Source organism: Mesoplodon mirus (assembly GCF_964341445.2).
Source record: "Mesoplodon mirus genome assembly, chromosome: 13".
Classification (NCBI taxonomy): Eukaryota; Metazoa; Chordata; class Mammalia; order Artiodactyla; family Ziphiidae; genus Mesoplodon; species Mesoplodon mirus.
In genome coordinates, this window is record NC_138989.1 from 64,903,799 (window position 1) to 64,925,587 (window position 21,789).

The window sequence follows — 21,789 nt, forward strand, 5'->3', positions numbered from 1 at the left end:
CCGTCTGCCGTCAGGGCTCGGGACGGTGAGAGGTATCGGATGAAGCGGGGCCCCCAAAGACCATGAAGTCTTGTTAAGACAAGATAAAAACCCATAAAAAATTCAAGAGCAGGATAAGAGTTGGGTGACAGTGCAAGGCGGGGTGTGAAGGTGTCAGGAAGCAGCCTGTGCTCAGCCAAGGGAGCGGCTGGGGGGTCTGGACCTGGAGCCCGGTGGAGGCTCCTGTTGACCCCGGGGGCTGGAGGGGAGGGCAGATATGGACGGCAGGACGGTCCAGGGGTAATGCAGGGGCTGGACCTCAAGAGCCCACCCTGGATGCCCTTGTGCCCATTGGTCCGGGCTCGTCTGCTGGTGCGGAGGCCTCTGCAGGGTCGGGGGAGTGACAGTTTCAGGGTGTTTTCTCTAGAGGACGTCCCAGTCGGGAGACTGGGATCCGATGGGGTGTGTCCTGTGCATGGACTGCTGTGGGTGCACCGCTCCCTCTCCCCGCGCCCCCCTTCCCAGGTGCCTCTCCAGGTGCCACCACAGCGGGCATGCTGAGGAGAGTAGGGTTCCCAGCGTCTCTCCTGTCTTCTTGGCTCAAGTGGCCTGAGCCGTCACTGTGAAAACCAGTCCAGCTCCTCAGTTACTCCTAGAGGCTGCTCTGGGGAGAGAGCGGCAGGGCCTGGGCCCATTGGTCTCTCCATGGAAACTCTGAAAGATCCACAGGGCTTGGCCCAGGGCCCTGCATGGAGTGAGGGTTCAATAGGGTGTGAAAATGATGCAATGATTTGGGGGCTGTGTGTTATTTAGGAATAACTGTCTGATGTTAATGACTGTAGCCCAGAACTGCACTTGGGGTCCAGAGACGTTGGCAGTCATTGGGGGAGGGGGAGAGGTGACTCAGCTCAGCAGGGGGTCTCTGGGGATGGCAGACTCTCAGGGTCTTGGGGACCTGCATTACAGGTGGGCTCTATCCATAGGCATCCGAGTGGCTCCCAGCAGACCCTCCCCTTCTCTGGGCTCCAGTGTCCTCATCTGCTCAGTAAAGGGGCTGGATTCTCTAAGATCCACGGAGGTCACGAGGCTTAGATCTCAGAAGCCCCTCCAACTTGTTGAGAGCATTTGGGTATGTCTGGACCCGCAGCTCGGCCCTGTGGGACTCTAAGCAAGTACTGTTATGTGTTCCTGGTGCCGAGAGCCTGGGGTGGAGGTCAGTGATCCCAGGGTCCACAAATAAATATCAGTTCAGCCTGTCAAGGTCCTGCCTGGCCCTAAGTGGGCCATGAGAGAAACTGCCCCTCTCCCAGGGAGCTGGCCAGCAGGCCAGAGGATCAGGATGGAGAATCCAGCCATTTTCCCACCAGGGTGGAAGAGCTGAATAATGGATAGAAGGGATGTGACAGGTTTTCTAGATCTTGGCTGTTCTAAGCCGGGTCCTCTGACCAGCGGCAACACCACCAGCTAGCTGGCAGCTTGTTAGAAGTGCAGCCTCTCAGGCCCCACCTGGGATCCACTGAATCCAAATCTGCATTTTAACAAGATTGCCTGTGATCGCCGCACACAGGAAAGTTGGGGAAGCACTGCTCTGGCCCACTTTTCATAAAGTCTTTTGACCACGCCTCACAGAAAGAAATACATTTCCATGGTGTGTTTATTTATTTATTTATTTTTTTATTTTATTTTTTTATTTTTTGCGGTACGCAGGCCTCTCACTGTTGTGGCCTCTCCCGTTGCGGAGCACAGGCCCCGGACGCGCAGGCTCAGCGGCCATGGCTCACTGGCCCAGCCCCTCCGCGGCATGTGGGATCTTCCCGGACCGGGGCACGAACCCGCGTCCCCTGCATCAGCAGGCAGACGCTCAACCACTGTGCCACCAGGGAAGCCCCCATGGTGTATTTAGATGAGACAAAAGTTCCATGAAACAATAGTTTCACTTACAATGTGTGTTACTCACTGGACTTTTCAACTTTGTTGTATAGTTTTCATGCTGAGATCATGAGTTTGCCTTACACTAAGTTTATTTTGCAGCCACTAAACCGCCGAGACCTGCAGTTTGAAAAGCACCACCCTAGCTAACCCTCATCTGATGTTTGAGTAACAAGGGTTATACCAGTATCAGACATGTAGAGGATGCCTGGTGTCCTGACTCCTGAGACGGTAAACGATGCTGATTTGTGAGGTCGCCTCCAGCTCTGAGTGTTTCTAAACTTTTCTACTTCTGGTGGTTGGGGGCCTGAGGCTCCTGTACACAGAAGCCTCCCCTGAATCCCCCTGCTTTTTTTTGGTAAGCACCAGCGTGGCCCAGAGTCCCCAGGCCAGCACTGACATGAGTGGCCGAGCCTGAGGGCTGCAGGCTGGGGGAAAAGGCATTCTGCCTGAGTCCTGTTTATGCAGGAGGTGAGGCATGGGCCAGACTCAGAGGGGTAGGTTTGCTGCAGGACGTTGTGAAGGGGGTTCCCATGGCTTCCTCAGGGAGGGCTGTGGGTGTCCTCCTCCCCTGGCACCTGGCCTCTCTCCTCCCACACTGGAAGCGGGAGGCCTGGCCCGGCCCTGCCCTGCCCTGGGGGCTGCCTGACACAAAGGAGAGAGCCCTCCTGCAGGCTCTGGGTGTAGGTGGCAGTTGCCAGCACTGTGTTGGGGAGGGAAGTGGAGAAGGGCGGGCCTTGTGTGTAGCAGGGTCACCAGGAGCGACTGCTGGAGGGGGTCCGGGCTGGGGGAGCGAGGCTGTGCTGGTGGAGACGTGGTGGGTGGATGCGATGCAGCACCAGGGGAGCAGCGCTGACTGGCGGGGCCCTGCCGCCCACCTACAGCTCAGATGTGCCTGTATCCATCTGCAGAGTTGCTGTCCTGCTGGGCTGGATGGACAGACCCATGAGTCCCCAGGCCACTGAGCTCAGGAGCCCAGAGCGAGCCCCCTACTGCACTGCACAGCTCCCTGCAGCCGGCCTGCGGGCCAGGTGGCCGGACCCCTTACAGAAAGCCGAAAAATGAGCCCTGGGCTTCCTCTCTGAGGTCGCAGCTGAGCTGTGTGCTGAGGGCCTGAGGGGAAAGGTGGAAGGGTGAGGGGTGCGGGGTTGCCCTTTCAGGGCCCAGAATGATGGATTCCCCAGGGAAGAGCTAGCAGGCAGCGAAACAGAAGAGTCTCATCTGGTTGGCAGGTCGTGGAATTGGTCCTGCGGATTGGGGGAGGAGGTGATGCCTCTAACGCCTGGCTGTTCTTAAAGGGATTGGCTAAATTTACAGCTGCTAATGCCTTTTGTCACTGGGCGGGTGGGAAAGGATGCTGAGAGGGCTGGGACAGTTCCAGCTTCTTGTCTCTGGGCCCTACCTTTTCCTCCAGACCTCTGGCCCCTGATGTAGCGCTGTGAGCCCCACAAAGGATGAAAGGCGGGCAGGCCCAGAGGATGGGGGGAGCGAGATTCCTGACCTCGGGCAGAGCCCGCCGTGTCAGCTGAAGCACCTTTGCTGAGTGCTGGTTTCCCAAGAAAGCCGCACCACTGTGCAGCCTCAGCCCCTCCGTGCCCCTCTTTCAGCTGTGCCCACCCGGGCCCCGCCCTCCCGCCTGCAGGCTCTGGGCTGCCTGCCCTTTACAGCAAAGTGCGGCCTCAGCACTTTTCCCACTCCTGCTGTCTGCCCTTTTGTTCCTGGGCATCCATCACCTGGTAGGGAATGGGGGCAGGGCGGGGCGAGGAGGGGAGCCAGGAAGGCTGCAGGGCGTGTTCCTGGGATCCGGACTCAGCTCCGCATACTGCATCCTGGATGGCTGCAGCCGGGGGAGGTGTCTCTTCTCCTCTTCCACCCCTCCTCTCTTTCTTCCTCCTCTGGTCCCGTCCCCCTTGTCACTTTCACTGATCATTAAAACATAAGCTCTTCTTGCTGGCTCTCAGCTTAGCCAGCAGCCCAGCTGTTTGGGGGTTTCCCATCCCATCCTGATCTTCCTGTGAATGAGAAACGGAGCCAGGAGGACACCCCAAAGCACAGGCAGGAAGGGAGCAGAACAAGCCCTGGAGGAAAGCATCCCTTTATCTCCCTGTGTCTCCACCAGCCTGAAAGTTTACTCTGTGCCTCCTCACTCTTTTTACCTTAAAAATGCGGTGGAGGGCTTCCCTGGTGCCGCAGTGGTTGAGAGTCCGCCTGCCAATGCAGGGGACACGGGTTCGTGCCCTGGTCCGGGAAGATCCCACATGCTGCGGAGCGGCTGGGCCCGTGAGCCATGGCCGCTGAGCCTGCGCATCCGGAGCCTGTGCTCCGCAGCGGGAGAGGCCACAACAGTGAGAGGCCCGCGTACCGCAAAAAAAAAAAAAAAAAAAAAAAAAATGCGGTGGAACTTCTAAGCTTATACCCCAAAGAATTGCAAACAGGGACTCAAACAGATACTTGTACACCCATGTTCATAGCAGCATTAATAGCCAAAGGTGGGAACAACCCGAATGTCCACTGATGGATGAATGGATAAACAAAATGTAGGTCATACATACAGTGTATTATTGTAACACAGTGTATTATTCAGCCGTAAAACGGTGTGAAATTGTGACACATTCTACAACATGCATGAATCTTGAAAACATTATGAGTGAAATAAGCCAGTCACAAAAGGGTAGATATTGTATGATGCCACCAAAATGAGGTACGTTGAAGAGCCAAATTCAGAAGAGATAGAAAGTAGAGTGGTTGCCAGGGGCTGCGATGGGGGATGGGGAGTTGTTTGCTGGGCGCAGGGTTTCTGTTTGGAATGTTGGAAACGTTCTGGAAATAGATAGCGATGATGCTCACACAACATTGTGAATGTACTTAATGCTACTGGGTTGTACACTTGAAAGTGGTTACAATGGTACATTTTGTGTTATATGTATTTTACCCCTATAGAAACTGGGGGATTGAGTGCCTGGCTGATAGCCAAGGAGATGGATAATGTAGCTGCATTCCCTCTCTCTCCCTCCTCCCTCTTCTCTGCTAAAGAGATAAAGCTTGGGTCTTTTCTACTGAAGGAGGGACCTGAACCCTGGTTGGGGCTCATTCTAGAATGTAGAAATGAGCCTAAGTGATATGTTAGCCCGGTTCTCCCTCCGAAAGCAGAGTTCCCAGAAGTACCCCAAGAACAGGAGTCCCTGCGGAGAGTAATACGGAAGGAGGGAGAGCTGGCAAAGGGGCATTATAGATCTGGTCACCACTGTGGGCAGCCGGGCCCGATCCCCTGGGACCCCCTGGAGGACCATGAGGGAGTGTTTGTCCCCGTCCAGGGCTGCCCCAGGGGCTGGTAGCTCCTCCCACTTCTAGGATGCAGGTTCCAGGTGCAGGTACTGCTGGTGTGTGTCAGAGGAGCCCTGGGCCCAAGGCACTCAGGGCAGCTGTGGGGAGGTGCTGTCAGGCTACATGTTGAATCGGACTGGGCAGCAGTGACTGGAGTAGGAGGGGGCCTCCAAGGCAAGTGACCAGTGTGGGGCATGCTCCTTTTCCCTCTGGGCACCAAAATTCTCCAGGGTGGCAATGTGTCTCAGTGCCTGTCTCTTTCCTCAGTGAGCCAGTGAGGGGTGAGTTCTGCCCCCGGGCTCCCTGACAGGACGGTGGTGTGGCCCCATGACAGCCCCGCAAGAGCCTGGGAGCGCCCAGCAGAGCAGGACAGAGACTGCTGCTGTAGGCCGAGCCTCGTGGAAACGCTCTTGTCTAGTTCCTACAGAAGCCAGCCCTCTGCCTGTACCTGTGACGTGTGCCAGAAGCCTGTGATAAGATCTTAAGTCTTCGAGGAATAATAGGCGCGGCCTTAGATACTGGCTTTTTTTCTGCAGGCGGCTCCTTTTCAGCCCTCTCTGGACACTGGCCTTATCATCCCATCCCCCTGAGGCCGTCCGTCTGCCCAGGATCCTGCACTGAGCTAGGCACGGGGGCCAGGTCTCTAGAGCCTGCAGCCCAGTGGGGGTTAAGACACGCACACATACTCACACACACACACACACACAGCACTTGAGGGATTCCCTGGGCTTTCAAAGGGCATTGGGGAAAGGCGAAGTGGGAGATGTCCTGAGGGCCTGAGCAGACTGCCAGGAGGTGGGATGAAGAGGCAATGGGGAGTCACTGGACCTGGAGCTCTGCTGTGAGAACTTGGGCAAGTTACTTAACCTCTCTGAGCCTCAGTTTTCTCTTCTAAAGTGTATAATTATATCGATTACATAGAGTTATGGTGAGGGGTAAGTGGACGAAGGCATATGGAGTGCTGAGGAGAGTGCCTGGCCCATGATACAGGCGCAATACACATTAGCCTTTCCTGATATTGGGGGTTGCCGTATCCATGCCCCTAGGCCGAGGCTGGGTGCATCCTTTGCCCACTGGCCGCTATTAAAGCTAATTGCCCGTTGGGCTAATTGCCTGTTGGCTCTAAGGTTCTAGCACTCTGTGAGTGTTAGGACCCCGAGATTTGGCAGGTGGAGGGAAGGGGTGAGGGACATAGTGTGAGCAAAAGCACAGAGGCAGTAAAAGCATCATAAGCATCATGTGTTAGTGGTTTATTGCCATGTAACAAATTACTACAAACTTAGTGGCTTTAAACGATGCCCGTTTATCATCTCACAGTTCTGGAAGTCAGAAGTCCTGCCTGGTATAGCAGGAGGCTGAAATCAAGGTGTCGGCCAGGCTGAGTTCTGGTCCGGAGGCTCTGGGGGATGAAACCTGACCCCAAGCTCATTGGCTGTTGGAGAATTTACTTCCTGCAGTTGTAGGACGGAAGTACCTTTCCCTTGTGTGTCGTTGACCGGGCATTGCTCTCAACCTCTAGAGGCTGCCCAGGATCCTTGCCCACGCCCCTCCTTCTTCAGGCCAGCAACGCTGTCTCTACCGCCAGCCCCGGATTTAGGGGGCTCGTGTGATTGGATCAGGCCCACCTGAATACTCTTCCTCTCAAGTCTGCTGATTTGGAGTTTAATTATATTTGCAAAATCCCTTCCCAGGAGTTCCTAGATTAATGTTTGATTGAGCAGCTGGGGGAAAGGTGTACACTCAGGACCCTCTTAGGGGGTCTACCTGCCACACACGGCTTGTACCTGGGACAAGGAGCAGAGTGGCGAGGGGGCTGGAGGGAAGCACAGGCAGCCATTGGAGCAGGTGGATGTTGGTGGTGGGAGGGATGTAAGGCCACTGTAGGCCTTGAATGACAGGTGCAGGAAGGGGCGTTGGACACCCCTACCCCCTCCTGTGGCCCTGCACCACTAGGCATGCTTATTTCAGTCTGAGCAAATTACCTGCACACTCACTGCCACCCTGGCCTCCACACCTGGGTTCCCTCACCCAACCCAGAAACCTCAGACTCCTCCCTCTGGGGCAGGTGGACAAATCCATGAGCCCTAAGGCCACTGAGCTCAGGAGCCCAGCGCACACCCGCTACAGCTGGCCTGGGGTCCAAGGGAGACTGGGCCTCATGCAGCAGCCGAAAGCCAAAACCTGAGTCAGGAAACCAGCTGGAGAATGTATGTCTCCCCAGGGAGTTCTTCCTCCCCATGGTCCACACAGACTCTGGGGAGCCTGGCGAGGGTGTGAGGACATCAGCATTCACAGTCTCAGCAGCATTTCTGGAACCCAACAGGCCATTCCTTGTGCTGTTTTGGTTTCATTACCATTAAAAACGCAACAAGCCCTTAATTATCGGTGAATAACTGTGTCCTAAAAAAGCTCTCAGTAATCCAAGGTTTTGAAATGCAAGTGTTCCTTTGAAAATACTGGGATGTTGCCTTTATTATCCACAGTACTGTTCTAGGTGCCCTCAGCCCTTTGTGGTCCCAGAGCCCCGTGCATATGTTACTTGGGTCTTTGTGTATCTAATGGTGGTGGTTGGGTAGAAGACTGTTCTGCTAGTTCTGATGGTGAAGCCATGTGCAGCCTCTGCTTCCTCTGCTGAACGGGCTTCCCTGTGGAGAGCACTGATTTCCAGACAATGGAAGGGATACCAGACAAGCTTTGAAGCCCTTTCCCATCAGGCCTAGAGCCTGTCCAGAGGAAGGGGGAGGGTCCCTGGTGGGAAGGGACCTAGTGGTGAGATTGGTTCTAGCCTTCCCAACTTCCAGGTGGATCGGGAGGGAGCTTTGGGAGCAAGTGTGGACAGTGGAGGTGTCCCTGCAGGCCTGGGTCCCTGCAGCGGCTGGGTTAACCCGGTCTAGTTGGGGAGGGACAGCAGTTCTATTGGTGGACTTTAACAGCTATCCCTGGAACATGGTCACATTATGCCAGGCCCCCCAGGGAGAGGGCCTGAGGGCTGAAGAGGGAGTCATTCTCCTACAGAGGACCATGGCTGGGCCACACCCTCCCAGGCAACCCACCTTGCCTTTCACATTGTATCATTAAAAGCCAGTCACGTCCTTACAGACTGAGTGTAGCGTGTGTCCCAGTAGATGCACCATTAACAGGGCTGCAAGATCATGTTAAGGCCTACAGTCTTCACCTAATTTAGGGATAGCCTGGTGTCCAAAGAGAAAACGTCTCTTTAGAAGGAGGTATTTCTTAGAGGCCCAGGCCCCTTAGAGGGTTTGTGTCTGGGGACCCCTGTACATCTCAGTGCTGGGGTCAGAGACGTAGAAGCCTGTGGTCTGTTTTATTCTGCTTTGTGGTGGATTTTTTTTAACTCTAAGTTGAGAAGTAGGGTTGAACTTGTAGACTGGGTCCATATTCCGCTTTTTCCTGGGTGGTAAGGTCCGGGTATGGACTAACGCTCAACATCGCATGAGTTACTGTGTTGGCCAATTAGGCAAATTACCTGCCTTCTCTGGGACTGAGTCTCCTTCCCCACGCAGGAGGGATCACAGCATCCTCTTCACACTAAAGGCGAGCTGGCACCCCACTGACTTCTCAGGATGTTGGGAGACCAAGACAGCAGGCTGGACGAGGGAATGCTTCCAGGCGGGGGAGGATTTCTCAAGTGGGGTCATCATCTCTGCCTCCAGCTGTGTCTCACAGAGCCCATCTGTTCTCTGTATCCCGCAGCCCAGGCCCCTGAGCGGGAGGGATGGAGAACTCCTCAGCAGCATCGGCCTCCTCCGAGGCCGGGAGCAGCCGCTCCCAGGAGATCGAGGAGCTTGAGCGGTTCATCGACAGCTACGTGCTTGAGTACCAGGTGCAGGGGCTGCTGGCCGACAAGACGGAGGGGGACGGCGAGAGTGAGAAGACGCAGTCCCACATCTCCCAGGTGAGCACTGCCCGGGAGGGGGCAGGGCCTGGGCACGTACAGGGCCTCGGAAGCTCGAAGTGGGGTAATAAGGGTAAGGGACCCTAATTCCAGGCAGCATCTGATCGCCTGGCCCTAGGTTGCCAAGGTGTGGATGGCCCCACCCAGCAGAGCGTGGGATCCAGGCAAGAAGCCCCTGGCTGTGTGCTCCCAGCCCCTCTGACCCACCTCTACCCCATCCTACCCCACTGGGCAGCTGCGGCCCAGCCAGACTCACAGTTCATGGAACACTCGTTTACTGAGCCCCTGCTGTGTGCTAGGCACTGTTCCCTGTCCTTCACAAGCTCATGTTCTAAAAGAGATCTGGCGATTGTAGCTTATCCAAAGGGCACACAATCAAAAGTCTATCACTTGTGAATATTTCCTCTGATGTCGAATACAGGCAGTTGTTGGCGCCAAAGAGTCGAGTCTCTCAGACAGTCATCCAGGGCCCTGTGTGCCAGACCTCGTGACACACATGAAGCCTTCAGACCAGACTCTCAGGTTGGCCTCCCTGCTCCTGGTCAATCTGTGGCAGCCCTGATCCTGGGTAGAAGCTGAAAGACTGTGGGTCGAGATTTGGAAGTTTTGAGTTGTCTTGAGTAGAATGTGAACCATTAAGGGAAGTGACCATGTCACATGCATCTTTGCTGAACATGTTAAATTCTCAGTAGATATTTGTTCAAGAGTTGGTTCCAAATTTGCTACTAGCTGCCTGTGTGACCTCAGGCAAACCCCTCAACTTCTCTGAGGCTTGGCTTTCTTATCTGGTGAGTGGGGATGATCCCGCTGCCTCAGGAATGTTGGAAGGTCAAAGGTGATAAGAGGCTCCCAAACTACAGAGGAGCAGGGTGTTGTCTGCACCCAGAGGCTCGGGGTGTGTGGGGGGGTCTCTTCTGCTCAGGGTCTGGGGCCCAGTGTCCACCTCTTGTCCTTGTCCCCCTCAAGCCTGGGGCTCCTCTGTCAAGTAGAGAAGTTGACATGGGTGCCCTGCTTTGGAGAAACGCCCAGTACAACTGGCTGGTTCACACTCTGGGTGGGCAGAAGATCCAGACCCTCCAGCTTTTTAGAAAGCCAGAATGAACCTGTGGCTTTCCTGGAACTTAGGACCAGGAGTGGACCTGGGAAACTGTGAAGCCTTGCTGGTCCACACCTTATCCCCATTGGAGGGTGGGGAAGGCAAGATCTGCCCTGAGAGAGAAATTGATGCTTTCCTTGGCGTCCTTGAAGTTCTAAAATCGCAGGTGGTGTGAGCCTGTAATCTGTTCAGTATTCATTCTACAAGTGTGTATTGAGCACCTGCTCTGTGTCTAGCACTGTCCTAGGACTGGGTACCTGGGAGTGAGTGAAAGAGGTGAAAAGCTCAGCCCTCGTGGAACTTATCCCAGTGGTGGATGGCAACTGCTGTGGGGAAAAATAAATCAGGAAAATGGAGTGGGGAGTGATGAGGGTCAGGAGGGGTTTGCAATTTTAAATGGATGTCAAGGAAGATGTCACCGAAGGAGGTGGAGAGGTGAACTTGCAGAGGTCTGGGGAAGGGGCAATCCAGGCAGAGGGGACAACACGTGCAAAGGCCTGAGCTGGCAGAGTTATTCCAGGGGCAGCAGGGAGGCCGGTGTGGCTGGAGCAGAGAGAGAAAGAGGGAGAGCAGAGGAGATGCTTCAACAAGGCAGTGGGGTCAGGTAGACCAGATGTACAAGGGCTGAGTCCTGGGGTCTGCCTACATTCAGGAAGCAAGGATGTGAGGGGGACCAGCTAAAGGGACCAAGAGGGGCTGGCAGTGAGGCAGGAGGAAATCCAGGTGAGAGTTGGGTGCTGGAAGCCCTGGGGAGGATGTGTTTCCAGGGTGTTGGGGGCGGGCTGACTGCTGCTGCAGGGCATTTGGGAGGAGGAGTAAGAATAACCTAAAGGAGCCACTGGGGCCGTTGGCGACCCTGATGGGAGGGGTGACGGTCCAGTGGTGGGGGTGAAGGTCAAGGAGATGGGTTTGAGATGGGAGGATAATACAGTGCAGGTCCTCCCTGTATTACAGGAGTTTTGCTGTAAAGGGGAGAGGCATGTGGTTCTGGGGGAAGCGAGGTCACAACGGGAGCATTAACAATGAGCTGTGCGTTGATGGGAGCGGTCCAGGGCAGAGGGGCTGCTTGCTGGAGCAATGGCCTTGAGTAGGTGAGAGGGCTTGGCCTCGGCTCGGGCCCTGTGGATGGGTGCGTGGGGCTAGCCTGACATGTACTGCCTGCCTCCCCCACTGAGTGGACTCTGGTGGCCTCCAGCAGGGCATCCCTCAAAATTTCCTTCAGGTGAAATGGGCTCTTACAGGACGAGGGTCCCAGGAAGCTGTGAAGCTTTACCCCAGAGGAATGCTTTGTGAGTGATAGGATTTCTGTTCCCAGAGCAGCCATCGGGGAGAATTTTGGAAGGAGGGGCCCTCCCAGCGGCTCTGAGCCCCCTGTGGGGACAGCTGAGCTTTCAGGATGGAGAGCAGATGGAGACATTGCCCTCAATCTGGGCCCTGCACTCCCGGCTTCTGCTCCTGGGATTGGTTGGACCTAACCACGCTTGGATGTCCACATCTGGGTGGGCTGTTAAACAGATGTTGGCTTGAGGCAGAGTGTGGAAAACATTTGTACCATCTAGATGCATTCCTTAAACTTTCTGCATTCCCTGAGGTTCCCTGGGAGAATGCAAACACCTGGCAGGGTCCCAGGACCCGCCTGTGTGCAGGTGGCCGAGGGGGACATGTTTCAGTGCTGCTCCCACCAGCTACCCCCCCCAACCCAAATACAGCTGGGGTCCAGACTCCAGGAGAGGGGGCAGCTGTGGCAACTCTAAGCAAGGCCAGGGTTAGATGTGTTATTATAACACACTTCTTTAAAAAAATACAATCTCTGTTGACACAGCTTGCAGGAAATCTTTCTGCTAAAGCACTTTTGCTTGTTTTTATTTAATCTGATGACTATTTTACATGGAAGCCAAAGACAAAAATAAAAAACCTCAGAGAATGTCCTGGGCTGCCTGTCTGTGGTGGTGTTTTGATGTTTCTGGGAGAGAAAATTGTTAAGAATCTTGGAAACCTTGAGAAAACTTGAGGGAGTGGAGAAGAATGTTGCTTTTCAGTGGGTGAAGTCATTTTTTAGGATCTGAGAGATGGCAGTTGACATTCAGGAAGAAAATACCTCATGATGCTTGTAAAGTTGTGTTCTCCCCCACCCCTCCCCCATCAATAACTAGAAAGAAAATTGGATGGATGGACGGATGGATGGATGGATGGGAGAGAGAGAGAGAAGAAACAGAGAGAGACAGGAAAGTGTCCTTTTTTTTCCTAGATGAGTAACCAAGAGAATATATGTTCTAAGTTTCCCAACATGTTTGGGTACCGATTTAAAATTACACCCTCACCCTCACCCACACATTTCAAAAGTGCCTGTCCTCCAGTGGATTCCAAGTCCCCAGAGGCACATCCTGAGAGTTGTCTTCACTCTGTCCTTGGGAGGAGGGGGATTATAGCCCTATTCTGCAGGAGAAAAGACTGAGACACAGAGATGGAAAATGGCCAAACCCCACTGCTTGGTAGTGGCTGAGCTGAGCCCCGGTGCCCACCCCTTCTGCACCTACTTTTAGTTCCATGCTCAGTACAGGATGTGACTAACAGGCTGTTGGGAAGTTCGTCTGTTTTTCCCCTGTGGAATGAGAATTAGGATTCCAAATCTCATTGACCATTAACCTTTTGTGGAAGAGATTGGGATGTTATAAGTGGGGTAGTCTGGCACTTCTGATGTTAGTGGATGGTTTTGTGGATCATCAGCAAGCTTTAACGCAGTGTTCACCACTCTGGCTGCATGTTGGAATTGCTCTGGAGCTTGGACAGATCCCACCCTAGAGTTGAGTGGAATGGGGAGGGGCCTGGGCATTGGCATCTCATCAGCCCCCACGTGAATCTGATGTTCTGCTCAGGTTGACAACCACAGCCACAGGTGGACTTGTCTGACTGCCTTCCTACCCCTCCATGTCCAGCTGCCTTCCCTTGGAAGGATAGAACGTAGGGCCATTGTAAAAAGTGGATACATTTAATGAAAGCGTGTTTTACACTAAATGCTTGTTTGCAAGTCAAATGAAGAGCCAGTGAGGGTGAAGAGAACTTCTTGCAGTTCTTTTTGATGCTCTCAGGCACTTGGAAGTCCTGGGTTTTGTCTCATGCACAGAGACCTTACAGAGAGATACGACCATGCAGATATGTAGGATGGATTCAGATTGGCATGATGTCGCTTTCTCACAATGTTTTTCCTTCTCTTTCTTTTTACATTTTTCCTTACATTCTGCCTTCCCTGTTCACTGTTCCCTCATCCCTCTTTTATCCCATTCCCTCATTTCCTCCTGTCCTTTGAATCCTTTTTCCCTGTCATCTTTGCTCATAGGAGGAAGCGATCAATGGTGGACCACCTATGAAAGGCTTAACAGAAGAAGTGAGTTTAAGGGAACCTGTGGGGTGTGAATGTGGGGACTCATTCTTCTCCTTATTTAAAAAAAATTATTTTTAATGACACAAGTACTGTATGCATATATTCTCATGGTACCTAAGAATTCAAATGCTGATTAGTTACGTCCTCATTCCACTATCTTACCCTACCTCCCACTGGAAGGATGAGTTAACTTCCTCACCTTTTCAGTGCTTTTACGTGTGTGTTTGTGTGTATGTGTGTGTGTGTGTATGTAAAACACGACTTACAGAAATATATTATTTCAAAATCATATATCATAGCTGGTGAATATGTTGTTCAATAACTCACCTTTTCCCCATGGCTGTATGCCCTAGGGATTCCTCCAGGCTTGTATATCTGCTGTGTTCTGTTTAATGGCTGCACAATTGCCCATAGTATGGATGTCCCATTGTTCAACCATTTACCTATTGCTAGACATTTGGATTATTTCCAAATTTTCCCCTGGAAATACAAGCTCTTTCAGTGAATACTTCTGAACATGCCTCATCCTGCATATATAAAACTGTTTCTTTAGGTGGATGCTGGAAAGTAGAATCCATTTTAATAGCTATTGCCAAATTGCCCTCCAAAACGCCTGTTGCATTATTCACAGGACCACCAGTGTATTGGGACAAATGGCCTTTTGTCACTTTAATTTGCATTTCCTCAATTTTTAGTGAGGTTGAGCACTTTTTAATCTGATTACCAGCCATTTTTTAAAGAGGTTAAATTTTTATTTTACTTTTAAAGCAACAATTGGAAAAACAGAGACAATCAGAAAACGGAGAAAGAAGCCCACCATAATCTTGTTTTTTAAAGGAAGAATTTTTCTTTTTCTTTTTTTAATGTTTTTAGCTCTTTATTTAGTTTTTAAATTTTATTTATTTATTTTATTTATTTTTGGCTGCGTTGGGTCTTCGTTGCTGTGCACGGGCCTTCTCTCTAGTTGCGGTGAGTGGGGGCTACTCTTCGTTGAGGTGCGCGGGCTTCTCACTGCGGTGGCTCCTCTCCTTGCGGAGCACAGGGTCTAGGTGTACAGGCTCAGTAGTTGTGGCGCGTGGGCTCTAGGGCACAGGCTCAGCAGTTGTAGCGCACGGGCTTAGTTGCTCCGCGGCATGTGGGATCTTCCCGGACCAGGGCTCAAACCCGTGTCCCCTGCATTGGCAGGCGGATTCTTAACCACTGTGCCACCAGGGAAGTCCCCACCATAACTTTATGTAAAAGCTAGTGTCATTTTTGGATATTATTTTTTCTTCATGTGCCTTCAAGACTTGAGCTTCTAGCATTCCTGTCACTTTTAGCTTTTGCTCGTGTGTTTAGCCTGGTTTCCCACACATTATCTGCTGGTTTTTGCATAAAGTATAATTGTTTAAACCTGCCAGTTACTGTTGGCTAAATAGTGAAATATAATTATAGCTAAGAATGATTAATTCAGGCCCCGTTCTAGGCTCTGGGATAAAGTCATGAACAGAATGGACCATAATCCCTGTCCTAGCTCTTACTTTCAGTTGGAGAAAGACAGATGATAGACAAAGAAGAAAATAGATATTAGAAGGTGATACACATGAAGGAGGCAAGAAGGCGTGAGGTGCTGGGCTGTCTGAAAGGCTTACTTAAGACTTTTGAGCAAAGATTTGAAGAAGGTGAGAGTTGAGGTCACTTAGGAACCAGCCTTCCAGGCAGAGGGGATGTTGAGGGCACAGCTCTGGTGTAGGAGTGTACCCTCCTTTGAGGAGCAGCTTTGGGGCCAGTCTGGTGGGGAGCAAAGAGTCAGGTCTGTGGGGCCTCGTCAGTGAGACGCCGGGAGGTTTTGAGCAGAGGAGGGACATGGTATCACTGGTTAAATTGGACCACTCTGGGTGCTGTGTGGAGAATAGGCTATAGCAAGGGGCGGGATGGAAAGGAAGCAGGGGGACCAGGAAGTCCTTGGTTGGTCAGGGTCAGAGGTGATGGTGAATTGGAGCTGTGTGGCACCGTGGAGGTGGTGAGACGTGGTCAGATTCTCATACTTTAAGGCACAGATAACATGATTTTGTAATGAATGACCTTGACAATAGCCTGAGCCTATAGAAGGACAGACTTTCCAGAAATGAGATGGAAGACCCTGGAAGAGCAGCATTGGGGGAGCAAAGGTCAAGAGTTCAGGTTTTGGATGTGAAAGGTTTAAGATAGTATTGGATATCTTAGCAAAGATGTTGATCAAGCAATTAGATGTACAAAGTGGCATTCAGAAGAGGGGAGGGCTTCCTTGGTGGTGCAGTGGTTGAGAGTCCGCCTGCCGATGCAGGAGACACGGGTTCATGCCCCGGTCCGGGAAGATCCCACATGCCGCGGAGTGGCTGGGCCCGTGAGCCATGGCCGCTGAGCCTGCGCGTCCGGAGCCTGTGCTCCGCAACGGGAGAGGCCACGACAGTGGGAAGCCCACGTACTGCAAAAAAAAAAAAAAAAAAAGAAGAGGGGAATGACCTGGAGATTCACATTTGTAAATAGTAGCATGTGGGTGACATTTTAAGCCCAAGGAGTGAGGGAGCTTAGACAAGAGGGTCAAAGATTGAGCTCTAAGAAGTTGGGGTCATGAGGAGGAGCTACCAAAGGACACGGAGGGGTGTCCATGTAACTCATTTACTCTACGTAACAATGCTGTGAAGAAGGTGCTGTTACTGTTGCCAGCATACAAGGGAGGAAACAGAGGCACAGAGAGGTTGAATATGCTGCCTAAGGTCACACAGTGAGTATGTGGTCAGTGTGAGGTTTGAACCAGATGATCTTGCTCGAGGTACCATACGCTTAACCTCTGCTATGGCAGTTTCTGTCATTATTACAGCTTGGGGGAAATAGTCTGAGGGAGAAAGAGACTTTCCCAAGGTGACAGAGTAAGAGATAGAGCAGGGATATGAACTCATGTTCGCTGCTTCAAGAACTCAGGCTCCTAATCACTGCGTTAAGCTGCCTCCATAACAGGAAAGTTGTTTGGGTTTCTTGTTAGTTAGTTAGTTTGTCTTAAGATCGGAGCAAGAAGCCTTTCTCCCTCTCTGAAATCTCAGCCTTTGGGCAGCATCCCCTCCCCCTCACACACAAGGTTTTCCTGGAGTATCATTGTGGAGGAGAGTGTGAGCTGCCAGCCCGTCTCTGCTCCCACGGCCTCTGTTCCCCCTCTCCTGGTCAGTAAGCCCTTGTGCCAGCCCAGAGGAAGCAGTCGAACAAGCTCCTGACTCTGAGAAGCTCCCATCTTTAGGCTGTCCCCGTCTCCTCTCAGGCCCTTCACCGGGAAAAGAGGACGTTGGGTGAGAGCAGTGGTTCCCACTAGACCTTCGAATCGCCCCCTGGGTGGTCCTGGCACCCCCTTGATTAAGAAGCCATGGATAAGATGGCTTTTTAAATACTTTTTCACTTTGAAATAATTTCAGATGTACATAAAAATTATAATAATAGGACAAAGAATTCCTCCATATCCTTCCCCCAGATTCTCCAGTGTTAATATCTTACCACATTTATATTCTTTCTCTCGTCTCTCAATAGATAGATAGATCAATAGATTCTGTATGTAGAGAGATTTTCCCTTTATCTCTAAACACTTCGCTGTGTGTTTCCTACAAACAAGGACATTCTCTCTTTTTTTTTTTTTTTTTTTTTTGCGGTATGTGGGCCTCTCACTATTGTTGCCGCTCCCGTTGCGGAGCACAGGCTCCAGAGGCCCAGCCTCAGCGGCCATGGCTCACAGGCCCAACCGCTCCGCGGCATGTGGGATCTTCCCGGACCGGGGAATGAACCCGTGTCCCCTGCATCGGCAGGCGGACTCTCAACCACTGCGCCACCAGGGAAGCCCCATTTTATTTTATTTTATTTATTTATTTATTTTTAACATCTTTATTGGAATATATATACAATGGAATATTACTCCCCCATAAAAAGAACATTCTCTTATAATTACAGTATAGGAAATAAACATTGATACAGTTATTATTTAATCTATAGACCTTTTATTTCACCAGTTTTCTCAATAATATCCTTTATAGCAAAAGTTAAAAAAAAATTCTAGGTTCCTCAAAAAATTAAACATAGAATTACTATATGACCCAGCAATTCTACTTCTGGGTATATACCCAAAAGAACTGAAAGCAGGGTACCTGTACAACATGTTCATAGCAACATTATTCACAATAGCCAAAAGGGGGAAGCAACCCCAATGTCCATGTCCATCAGTGGATGATTGGATGGACAAAATGTGGTCCATACATAGAGGAATATTATTGAGGCTTAAAATAAAGGAAATCCTGTCACGTGCTACAACATGGATGAACCTTGAGGACTTTATGCCAAGAGAAATAAACCAGACACAAAAGGACAAGTACTGTATGATCTCACTTCTATGAGGCTTGTAGAAGAGTCAGATTCACAGAGAATGAAAGCAGAATGGCTGTTATCAGGGGCTTGGAGGAGGGGGGATGGGGAGTTATTGTTGGAGGGGGACAGCTGATGGAGCTGGAGTGCTGGATGGTGGTGATGGCTGTACAGCAGTGTGAATGTACTTCATGACACTGAACTGTACACTTAAAAATATTTAAAATGGTAAATTATGTATATTTTACTACAATAAAAAAATTTCTGGTTCAACATCTAATGCAAGACCATACATCACATTGAGTTTCCAACATTTTGACTGGCTCTTTGAATTAATGCCTATTTATCCCCTTTACTCATTCTGCTACTTTTTGGCTGTGTAACCCTGGCTCAGTTACTTAACCATGCTATGCCTCAAATTCCATATTTGCAAAGTGGGGGTAATACATGGGCCTTGGGATCTATGTGGAGTAAATGTTAATGTAAGTAGCAGGCTTATAATAGTCCTGGATTAAATGAAATCTTTATATTTCCTGGGGATGAGTCCTTTGTTACACATGTTGCAAGTGGCCTCTCACTTGTCTTTAATTGTGTTTGTGATTTCTTTTGTCACACAAAATTTTAGACTTTGATGGAGTTTAAAACTTGTATCTTGGATTTTAACCAACTTGGAATGTGTTGTCCATGGTACTGGGAGGCAGATTCTAGGGTCATTTTTTCCTCGCTGGCTTGCTGGTTGTCTCAGTCCCTGTGTTTGTTTTTGTTTGTTTGTTTGTTTGTTTTTGCGGTACGTGGGCCTCTCACTGTTGTGGCCTCTCCCGTTGCAGAGCACAGGCTCTGGACATGCAGGCTCAGCGGCCATGGCTCACGGGCCTAGCCGCTCCGCGGCATGTGGGATCTTCCCGGACTGGGGCACGAACCCGTGTCCCCTGCATCAGCAGACGGACTCTCAACCACTGCGCCACTAGGGAAGCCCAGCATGAAGTATTTAAAGTGTACCGATAGAAGCAGAGAACAATAGAATAAGCATCTGTTTTGAGTACAGACTAAACATCTGTACTCCCATTTATTAAACCTTAACCCTGTGCCATCTTTGTTTCATCTTTTTAAATTAAGAAATAAATTATAGCCGTTATGGTGAAGACCCAAAACCACTCTTGTGAATTCCATGTTCGTTGTTCCCATACAAACAGATTTCCCACTTTTCCTGCCTCTTCGTGTTCAACGACCTTTTCAGGAGGGGCCACCTTAACCCCCCAGAGAACTTGCTCCCAGCTGTAAACCCTTCACCTCAAAGGAGAAATGCCCTGGCTGAACCAGGCATAGGGGCAGGGCCGAGGAGAGTGTTCCCCAAGGGGGCCCTTCTCTTGTTCTGGAATCATCTCATACAGATTAGGACGGGTTCCCGGAAGGTCTGTGTCTGGAGAATTTTCTAGGTGGTGGCTCAGAAAAGGCAAAGGGGAGGGAGGTGGTGGTGGCTGCAGCCTAAGAAGAAAGAAGACAGCGTGGGCAGCAGAATCCCAGCACGGGGGAGGAGATTTGAACAGGGAAGGGAGAGCTCCCAGGGGCTTGTAGGGTCAAGCAGCAGCAGAGAGTGGATGTGGCTGGGAGGTTGGATGGCACACGGGCCCAGTGGTACAACTTCCTGGGAGAACTGCAGTGACTCACATTTAATTCCTCCCCGGGGGTCAGGAAAGCAGGACCCAGCTGGACCACACTCCCTCCCCCAAAAGCTTTCCCTGAGGGCCATGGCTGGGTCTGTGGGGTGGGTTTCTGTGGACTTTACTATCTTGCTAGCTTTCCTAAACACATCAGCCCTCTGCTCACTGCTTAATTGTATGATGCTCTCAGAGCCACTTCTTCATTTCTGTCTCTGCCTGCTCTCCCAGTGGAAACCTGGATGTTGGACTCTAGCTTCCCAACCAGTGGGTTCCCCACACCCACACTCCGGGCCAGTTCAGCCTGTTCTAACACAGCTCTGATGACGCCCTCCCCTAACAGACGCCTTCGGAATCTTTCCACCCAGGAAGAATCTCTGACCGCTTAGCGAGAGAGTCCTGCTTGCTACCCTCTACCCCTGAGCTGGCCAGTGTTCCCCTGCCATGTCCACACTTGGGCTCACTCTTCTCCAGGGATCCCGGCTCAACTGCTTTCCTTCCCTAGGGAATCCCTCCGAGAGCACACTGTCCCTTCTCAGCCTCGCCCTCCCCCTCCCTGCGCCACTGTTACTGCACATCTCACCTCTCCTGTGAAGGGAGCGCCGGTGGCAGGTTCCACACCAAAGGTGCTCAGGAAGGTTGGCCAGTGTAAAGTCAAGGATGAGCTTTGACAAAGCAGAGCAGTCTCATCGGAGCTTGGAATCGCTCTGGGAAAGCCTAGCCAGGGGGCTGAAGTGGCACGTGGCTGTGCACAAAGCCTCGGCTGCCCCTCTGTGCCCGCTTGTCAGGAGCAGCCAGTGTTGCACCCCATCCCCGCCCTGCCAGGGACCACGTGGGGACCACGCTGACCCCAGGAGGAGGTGTGCCCACCCTCAAGTCACCTCTCTGTGAGATGTCAAGTCAGCAGTATGCAGCTGGGGTTGAAGTGTTTGGGTTGCCCCACTGGAGGAGGCCTTTCTCTGCAAGGCTGTCCTGGGATGGGACGAGAAGTACAGGATCTAGTTCTCTCCTGGCCGGTAGTCACTGTGTGCCTCCCCACTGTCAGCCAGGCTCCAACCAGGAAAGGAGAAGCCACTCAAGTATAGAAAGCAGTAAAGCAGAGGGACTGTTTTTATAGTAGTTCAAATAGTTTACAAATATATATATATATATATATATATTATATATATATATATATATATATATATATATGTATGTGGATTACTTTTTTTTTTTTGACTGCGCCACGTGGCATGTGAAATCTTAGTTCCCTGACCAGGGATCTAACCCGCGCCCCCTTCAGTGGAAGCACGGAGTCTTAACCACTGGACCACCAGGGAAGTCCCTGGATTACTTTTTATTTTGAAGTTACTTTTGACTCATAGCAGATGTGCAAAAATAGTACAGGGTGTTCCCATGTACCTGTCCCCTAATATGAATATCTTACATAACCATAGTACAATGATCAGAACTAAGAAATTAGCGTTGGTACAATGAGACTTTATTTGAATATCACCGGTTTATCTACTAATGTCGTTTTTCTGTTCCAAAATTCAAATTTGCATCTAATTGTCATGCTTTCTTATTCTCCTCCAACCTGTGACACTCCCGTGGTCTTTTCTTATCCCTACAACCTTGACACTTTTGAAGAGTATTGGTCATTTATTTTCTGGAAAGTTCATCAGTTTGGGTTGCCTGATATTCTCTCATGATCATATTGAGATTGTGCATTTTTGGCAAGGACACCTCAGGAGTGACATGGCCCTTCTCAAGGCATTATGCTGGGAAGTCCACGGTGGTAATATGTTTTATTACAGGTGATATTATCCTTGATCACTTGGTTTAAGGTGGTGTCTGATAGATTTCTCATTTTTCCCTTTTTTTCTCCTATAATTTAATAAGTATCTTTGCAGAGGTGCTTTGAGACTACAAATATCCAGACAGAGGGAATTTAACCCAGGGAGTTGGTTACCCACATGATAAAAGAGCTGAGAAACTAAACAACCACAAAGAGCCATTACCACTTCTAGGCCTGAGGCACAAAGGGAGGAGATGGTATTGCCAGAGCCCAGCGTTAGGGGTCGTGCACAGAGGGCCCATCTGGTGAGGCTGGAGCCTTGAAGGAGACCCAGTCATTGCTGGTAATGCTGCCTGAAGCATAGAGAGA

At 51.0% G+C, this 21,789-nt stretch overlaps 1 protein-coding gene across 9 annotated transcripts in view; it reads left to right on the forward strand.

Moving 5' to 3' along the window:
- The window catches only part of CTIF (cap binding complex dependent translation initiation factor), a 313,773-nt gene that overhangs the window by 65,988 nt on the left and 225,996 nt on the right, over window positions 1–21,789 (forward strand). For 6 of the 9 annotated variants that reach the window (XM_082641323.1, XM_082641322.1, XM_082641328.1 and 3 more), the window contains 2 exons: window positions 8,947–9,148; window positions 13,582–13,629. In XM_082641323.1, coding sequence (XP_082497449.1) covers window positions 8,969–9,148; window positions 13,582–13,629 — 228 coding nt within the window. In that variant the 5' untranslated portion in view covers window positions 8,947–8,968. Of the gene's footprint in view, window positions 1–2,010; window positions 2,140–8,946; window positions 9,149–13,581; window positions 13,630–21,789 lie in introns of all 9 variants that reach the window. The other 3 variants (XM_082641329.1, XM_082641330.1, XM_082641324.1) reach the window with 2 other exon arrangements.